Here is a 7,414-nt window from a genome sequence, read left to right as displayed (position 1 = left end):
TTGCCGTGCCTAAAATAATTGATAAAAAATATATACATATTTATTATTGCAGCCTAATAATAATAATAATAATAAGTCATTGCTCAAGATCGACAAATTAATACAATTGCTTTTAAAAATGAATACAGACGATTAAAATAAGATAATAAATAATGAATAAATACATGAATACAGAAGATTTTAATAACAAACAATAACAATACTACTACTAGTAGTAAAATAATAATAATAACAATAATAATAATAATAATAATAAGAAGAAGAAGAAGAAGAAGAAGAAGACGAAGAATATTATTATTATAGGAATATGAATTCTCAATATGAGCTTTAATAATAAGAGTAGTGTGTTTATTCTTTATTAATCGGAGGTGTGTGTGACTGTCACGCGCTCTTCCTGTTCACATAACTAAAAGTGTGCATTTGCCGTGTTTTAGCCGCGCGCGCGCGTTGCAGCGAGCTCTGCGCTCTAGATCGAGTGTGTCTGTGTGTGTGTGTCCAACGCCGTTGCGCCGCCTGCACGTGGTGGGCGTGGAGCGCAGTGCGCATGCGCAGTGGAGGGGTTTATTGGGGTAAGTGCGAGCGCAGCTGAGCGCAGCGTTCAGTCTGCAGGAGCTATGGTGCACGCACACACCCTCTCTCTCACACACTCTCACACACTCACGCGCAAGCACTCCACTTTCTCTGAGCACGGATTCGAGCCATGAGCGCGTGAGAGTCAGAAGGAGTTTTGTTTTGTTTTTGTTTTTTTTTGTTGTTGTTGTTGTTGCCCGACGTTCATCAGGACAGGAGCAGCGGTGGGGGTCAGTCCAGGACACAGCGCCCCGTCCCATGGTGCCGAGCGCCTGAGCCCGGGAGGGGTGGAGCTCGAGTCCGGCCTCACCATGTCCAAGGGGGCCGAGCACGTGAAGCGGCCCATGAACGCCTTCATGGTGTGGTCTCGGGCGCAGCGGAGGAAGATGGCCCAGGAGAACCCCAAGATGCACAACTCAGAAATCAGCAAGCGCCTGGGTGCGGAGTGGAAGCTGCTGACCGAGGCCGAGAAGCGGCCCTTCATTGACGAAGCCAAGCGCCTGCGGGCACTGCACATGAAGGAGCACCCCGACTACAAGTACCGGCCGCGCCGCAAGCCCAAGACGCTGCTGAAGAAGGAGGGTAAGTTCGCCTTCCCCGTGCCCTATGGCATGGGCGAGCATGAGACTGCCCTGAAGGTGGGCGCAGGGATCGGCGCCTTCCCGGGCTCCGCACTGCCCGAGCCGCTCCTGAGCGCGCCGGATAAAGCTGCGGCGGCGGCTGCGGCAGCGGCTGCCCGGGTGTTCCTGAACCCCTCTGTCCCGGCGCACCCCTACTCCTTCCTGGAGCTGGGCTCTAAAATGCCAGAACTGTCGGCGCCCTCATTGCCCTACGCCTCGCCACCGCTGGGCTACCCCGGCTTCTCTGGGGCGGGCACGCACACGCACTCTCACCCATCACCGGGCAACCCGGGCTACATGATACCATGCAGCTGTGCAGCATGGCCCTCTGCCGGACTCCAGCCGCCGCTCGCCTACATCCTGCTGCCCGGCATGGGCAAACCGCCGCTGGAGCCGTACCCCGCCTACGCTGCTGCACTCTGACCTCTGACCCCAGGCCAGGAGACGGAGCATGGACACGGACGAGGCAATGCATGGAACACACACACACACACATGTGTGTGTGACAGACAGCCACTGAACACCCTTAGTGTGTAACGTAAAGCCCGCCCGGACGTCTCTGCGTCGACGGAACCGGACTGCACTGTTTTGTAAATGTGTACAGCTGAGTCCCATCAGGGAGCAGGTTTGGACTTTACAATCACTGTTTCATAGATGTGTGTAATATTTATTGTTCGTTGGAGACGATATTATTATTATTATTATTACTATTATTATTATTGCTACTACTATTATTATTATTGCTATTATCACTATTACTATTCCTGGTTTCGGGCCAGCGGAGGATGGACTGTTCGGAGGAAGATCATGGACTGTTCTTGAGTGTGATCTCACACACACACACACACACACACACACACACACACACACACACAGATGTGAAAGTGTGTGAATGCAGGTGTACTCACACTCCTCTTCATCGTCCTCCTTCTCCTCCTCAGCGGTGATGAACTCTTTTCTAACTGACTCTTAGACTGTGTGTGTGTGTGTGTTGTTCTCTCTGCAGCGGCTCTAATAAAGCGTGTGAACACACACTCTCAGTCGCTGTGTGTGGTTGTTGCTGACCGCTGGAGCGGGTCCGGCCCCCGGGGGCCCGAGCTGGACGCGTCCTGAGGATCTTTTGTTGAGGTTTGAAAGCTAAAGCGAGTCGCTGTAGCAGAGAGGCCGATTATCAGCGCTCAGATCGGCGGAACCTGAAACCCACCGGCTCTCAGAAACAGGGTCCACTTTGAGGGGGAGGGAGCCGGACGGCGGCTTTAACGGCGAGGCTGCGACTGACCACTGCTCTGTTTCACTGAGTGCTGGTTCAGCAGAGTGCAGGTGTGTGTGTGAAAGAATCTGTGCTTGATTTCTGTTTCTGCTGACTGCCATCCTGTGAGTGTCCTGCACTGTCCAGTCTTGGCCTACATTAAGAAGTTTGCATGCTTCGGTGTGGGCCTCGGACATTCTGACCACTCAGCTGTATGTAGGCTCAGATACGGTGTCCTGTCGAACTCTGACAGCAGCTCCTCTTTCTCTGAAAATTCACAAATTCCTGTTTTCTCCTGAGCTGTTAATTTAAAGGGGAATTCCACCATTTTTTCAACATTTCTGCATGATCAAGTTGTTAAGATGTAATCAGAGCGGTTCAGAGCGGTTCAGAGTGATTTAGAGCGGTTTGGTGTGAAACGTTCCGTTCTAGATAAACTTACAGAGTCAGAACTGTTCACAGTGGTGGTGATAGGAACCAGACGTCCACCTCTGAAAGCTCCCTCACAGAAAGTTCCTACATGAACTGGTTATGAATTCACTGCCTGATGACTGAGACACTGTTTTATGATAGTTTAGAGGACTTAAACTCCATTCATGGTGGAGGGATACATGCAGGGCACTGTGAGGCAAAATAGTCCCCAAAGAAAACTTATTATTTCAGATTTTCCACTATTTTCCATCATCAACATTCCATATAAACTCAGAAGACTCGTGTAGGTTCACTGGTGGTTCTGGATAGTAAATAAAATGTCTATATTTGTGTTGTAGTCATGGTGACCCCTGGTTCCTATCACCACCACTGTAAAGACATCTGAACCATTTCAGACCAAACCTCTCTGAATCTCTCTGATTACACCTCACACACTGAATTATGGGGGGAATTTTGAAAGTCAGTGGAATTCCCCTTTAATTCCCAGAGTGTAACGCTGACCACACTGACTCTCTCTCTCAGTGTGTGAATAGGTGACTGTTGTTGACTGTGTCTGATCTGTATCTGTGTGGTTCCACCTGCTGGTCTGCTCTGTCAGTGAGACCACAAGCTACAGCCCTGCTGAGAAAAACCACAGACACCAGTAAAGGTTCCTGTGGGTTCTGTGTTGGTCCTGATGGGTTGATATCACAGTGTAAAAGGTCCTAATGGTTTAACAGGTGACCAGTGGCTGATTCTAAATGCATGAAGTTTTCCCATTAGAAAGTCCTGAATGATTCCAATGTTCTGCTTTCAGACCTGATCAGTGGCAGCAGAGAGGAGAGCAAGACTTAGTAAACTTTTTGGACTCTCTCTCTCTCTCTCTCTCTCTCTCTCTAGGGGCCTTTCCTCTCCCAGGCTCCTTTCTGAACTGGGGCTGTTGGGGGGCTCTTGGAAGAACTCTCTCTCTCTCTCTCTCTCTCTCTCTCTCTCTCTCAGTGTTTGGTGGTGGAGGAGGTTTTGTTGGAGGATAAAGCCGCTCGAGCTCTTTGTGCTGCTCTTGTTTGTTGGAGTGGAGCTGAACCGGAGCGCCGTCTCGCGCTTTTGTGTCTCAGCAATCAGCGGCTTTTGGAGAACTGTTAGCGCAGCTATTCACCTCTCTCTCTCTCTCTCTCTCTCTCTCTCTCTCTCTTTCTCTCTCTCTCTCTCTCTCTCTCTCTCTTTTCCTGGGCTGATCCAGCTGGCCGCTCTGAATGGCCGGCCGGTGTGTGTGTGTGCGCGCGCGCTTTGTGCGCTGCGCAACAGCGCAATAAAAAATACATGAGCGCGTAAATAAAGAGCGGGCGGTGAGAGAAAGTGGATAAACCCCCGCCGACAAAACGGCCGCGAGAGCGAACAAAACAGATATTTAACACGCGGATTAGCATCAGAAAGACTCGGACAGAGCCGGACAGAGCCGGACAATGGCTGAATGGAGTCTCCGGGCCAGAAAGGAACGGACTAAATGGCTTTTGAATAGATATGTTTTTTTTTTTCCTTCTTTTTTCTCTTTTCCTTCAGAGAGAGAGAGAGAGAGACAGAGAGAGAGAGAGAGAGAGATGGTGGCCGCGCGGCTATCCAAACACACTCAATGGTCAGAAAGAAAAGCTGCGTCCGGTCCAAACTGTCCACCTCTGTCCACTCCACTTCACTCCACCATTAGAGCCACTGGGATTAGAACTCTAATGGTTTTGCTTCCTAATGGGAATTGGCTTCCAATAGAGACCACTATTTTCACCTTTAGATCCCATTAGGAAACCATCAAACGCATTTAGAATCAGCCCCTGGTCGCCTGTTAAACCATTAGGGTCATTTACACTGTGATATCAACCCATTAAAAAAAAAAGACAAAATACATTACAAAACCATCAGGAACCAAAAGACGCTCTTAATGGTTTCTACGGGTTTTTCAGCAGAGTGACGCTCTTTTGACTTACACATGGTGAGCGCGAGCGTTAAAGATCAAATTCGCCTTAATCAGTGCTGGGGGTCAAAGGGCAAACTAGGCGGTCAGCGGGTCATCTGTACACTCCCTCTCTCTCTCTCTCTCTCTCTCTCTCTCTCTCTCTCTCTCTCTCTCTAACGAAATCAGAGCGATATAATAAACAACGCAGTAAACAAACAAACAAACACGACTCCAGCTGCAGTAATGCGGAGTTTATTTTAAAAAGTGCTAAATGCATTAAAAGTGCACTCTCTGCGCTGTTAATGCGTTTTTAGGCGCAGTTTGATTTTTCTGTAGCTGCTGGACGTCGCGCGCGCTGTGACCTGCAGACTGACCTCGCGCTCCGGTTGTGTCGGCTCATGTTTGATGTTTTCACACCTCTGCACACACACACGCGCGCGCGCGCACATTAGCGGCTGTATGAAGGTTTTTGGAGTTTTTGGTTCAGCGCTGATCCACCTTAACGCGCGCGGATAAATAAATCCTGTGTGGCCCGCGCGCTGCTCTCCAGCTCCTTTTTCTCAGCTCTTCTCCACCGGACAGATAAGAGTCCGTCACACACCGCCTGCCCGGATCTGTCCGTCCCCCCTCACCCTCAGACCTGCGCGCGCGGAGAGAGGGAGAGAGGGAGAGAGAGACTCTAACGGTCAGGAAAAACGGACACTCCACATTTCTAAACGCGCGCTCACAGATCTCCGCTCCACCAGTCACATCATTCATTTCAGCGCTGTTACATCATCAATATGCAAAATAATCCGTGTCATTAAAATCTCTCTAATTTGCATCTTCCTCAGTGGTGAGTGTGCAGACAGACTCCGGACTCTGAACCGGTCAGGAACGATCACACACACACACACACACACACACACACACACACACACACACACACACACACAACATAGTCTGCTGTAAAGAAGTGTTCACAGTGTTGATCTGTTTGTTTGTTCGCTTTATTAAAAGGAAACCTCTCATTTATAAATGCCTTTAAACTGCACACTGCGCGCAGAGCTCGAGCTCCACTGCATCATCAGTGTGGAGGAGCGGACTGTCTACATCAGCTCTGATCCTCTACATCCGGAGACCCCCGAGCAACACTGACAGACAGAAACACTGACAGAAATACTAACAGTTAAAAAATATATACATGGATTAAAGCAAAAATACAGACGGGGATACTGACAGAAATACTGACAGATACAGACAGATAGAAACAGAAATATAGACGGAAATATTTACGGAAGTACAGACAGATAAAAACAAATACAGACAGAAATACAGACAAAAGTACTGACAGATGAAAACAGAAATACTGACTGATACAAACAGAAATACAAACAGAAAAAAACAGAAACACAGTCAGAAATACAGACAGATAGAAACAGAAATATAAACATTTATAAACAAACACACAGATAGAAACAGAAATACAGACAAAACCAGAAATACAGACAAGATAAGAACAGAAATACAGACAGACACAGACAGAGGCACAGACAGAGAGGTGGTCTGTGTTTCTGATCTGAGGGCTGAACTGTATCGATAATGTAAAATGAGTGAGTGAAGCTGGTTTAGTGTTCATTACATTTGCAGGTTGTTTATTCAGCGAAACTGAGACTGTATTAATGTCAATGAACTGAAAATGAAAACGAATATTTCTCATTTTGGACTTTTATAGTGAAAAACAGAATCAGGAACTGAAATCAGTTCCGACTCAGCAGCGCGCGATTATTACCGCTCACAGTCAGAGCGCGTGTCTGACTGAACTTCATCTGTTTATCATTGATCATTTTTCATATTTCTGAGTGCTGCAGAATTTAAAGCCTTTCATTTCAGAATTTCAGTCACATGATCAGAGCTCAGTCTGATAACAACAACAACAACAACAACAATAATAACAACAATCATCATAATAATAACAATAATAATATCAATAACAACAACAACAACAATAATAATAACAATAATAATAACAATAATAACAACAACAACAACAATAATAATAATAATAATATCAATAATAATAATATCAATAATAATAATAATAATAATAACAGTGTGATCAGACTCGAGCCATGTGATTCTGTTCTTCCTGAGGTTCCAGCTGATCTGCAGGCTGTGAAAGATTAAAGGAAGCGTTTATGTAAAATGATCTAATAAATATTTTAAAATATTAAGAATGGATAAATAAGCATTTTAACAACAAATGAGAAATGGAATATAAAAGATAAACAGATAAACGAATAAAATACATTCATTCTGATTTTACAAATAAATGAAAAACAAATAAAAAGGAACAAATAATTATTTTAAATAAATCTGATAAATAAAATTTGAAGTAAACAAATAAATAAACAGCGGAAAACTGTGTGTTTTATTTGTATGGTGTGTGTTGCAGTGTGTGTGTGTGCACGAGCTCGGGTTACTGTCAGATCTACAGCGCTGCTCTGAAAAAAAAAACACATCTCAGACGCGTCATCGCCTCCTCGAGCTCATTTCAGCCACATCAAAGTGCGAAGCGCCGCGTCCTCGAGCGATCTCTCCGAGCACTGGGGTGTGTGTGTGTGTGTGTGTGTGTGTGTG

At 46.3% G+C, this 7,414-nt stretch overlaps 1 protein-coding gene across 1 annotated transcript; it reads left to right on the top strand.

The window, feature by feature from the left end:
* The first annotated feature begins 621 nt into the window (after nucleotides 1–621).
* sox21b (SRY-box transcription factor 21b) lies at nucleotides 622–2,224 on the top strand. The gene has a single exon (XM_036561985.1). It carries the CDS (start codon nucleotides 882–884, stop codon nucleotides 1,611–1,613), a length of 732 nt encoding a protein of 243 aa, XP_036417878.1. The 5' UTR covers nucleotides 622–881; the 3' UTR covers nucleotides 1,614–2,224.
* Nucleotides 2,225–7,414: the final 5,190 nt, after the last annotated feature.

Source organism: Colossoma macropomum, unplaced genomic scaffold, assembly GCF_904425465.1.
Source record: "Colossoma macropomum unplaced genomic scaffold, Colossoma_macropomum, whole genome shotgun sequence".
Classification (NCBI taxonomy): Eukaryota; Metazoa; Chordata; class Actinopteri; order Characiformes; family Serrasalmidae; genus Colossoma; species Colossoma macropomum.
This window is presented reverse-complemented; position numbering and strand designations above follow the sequence as displayed.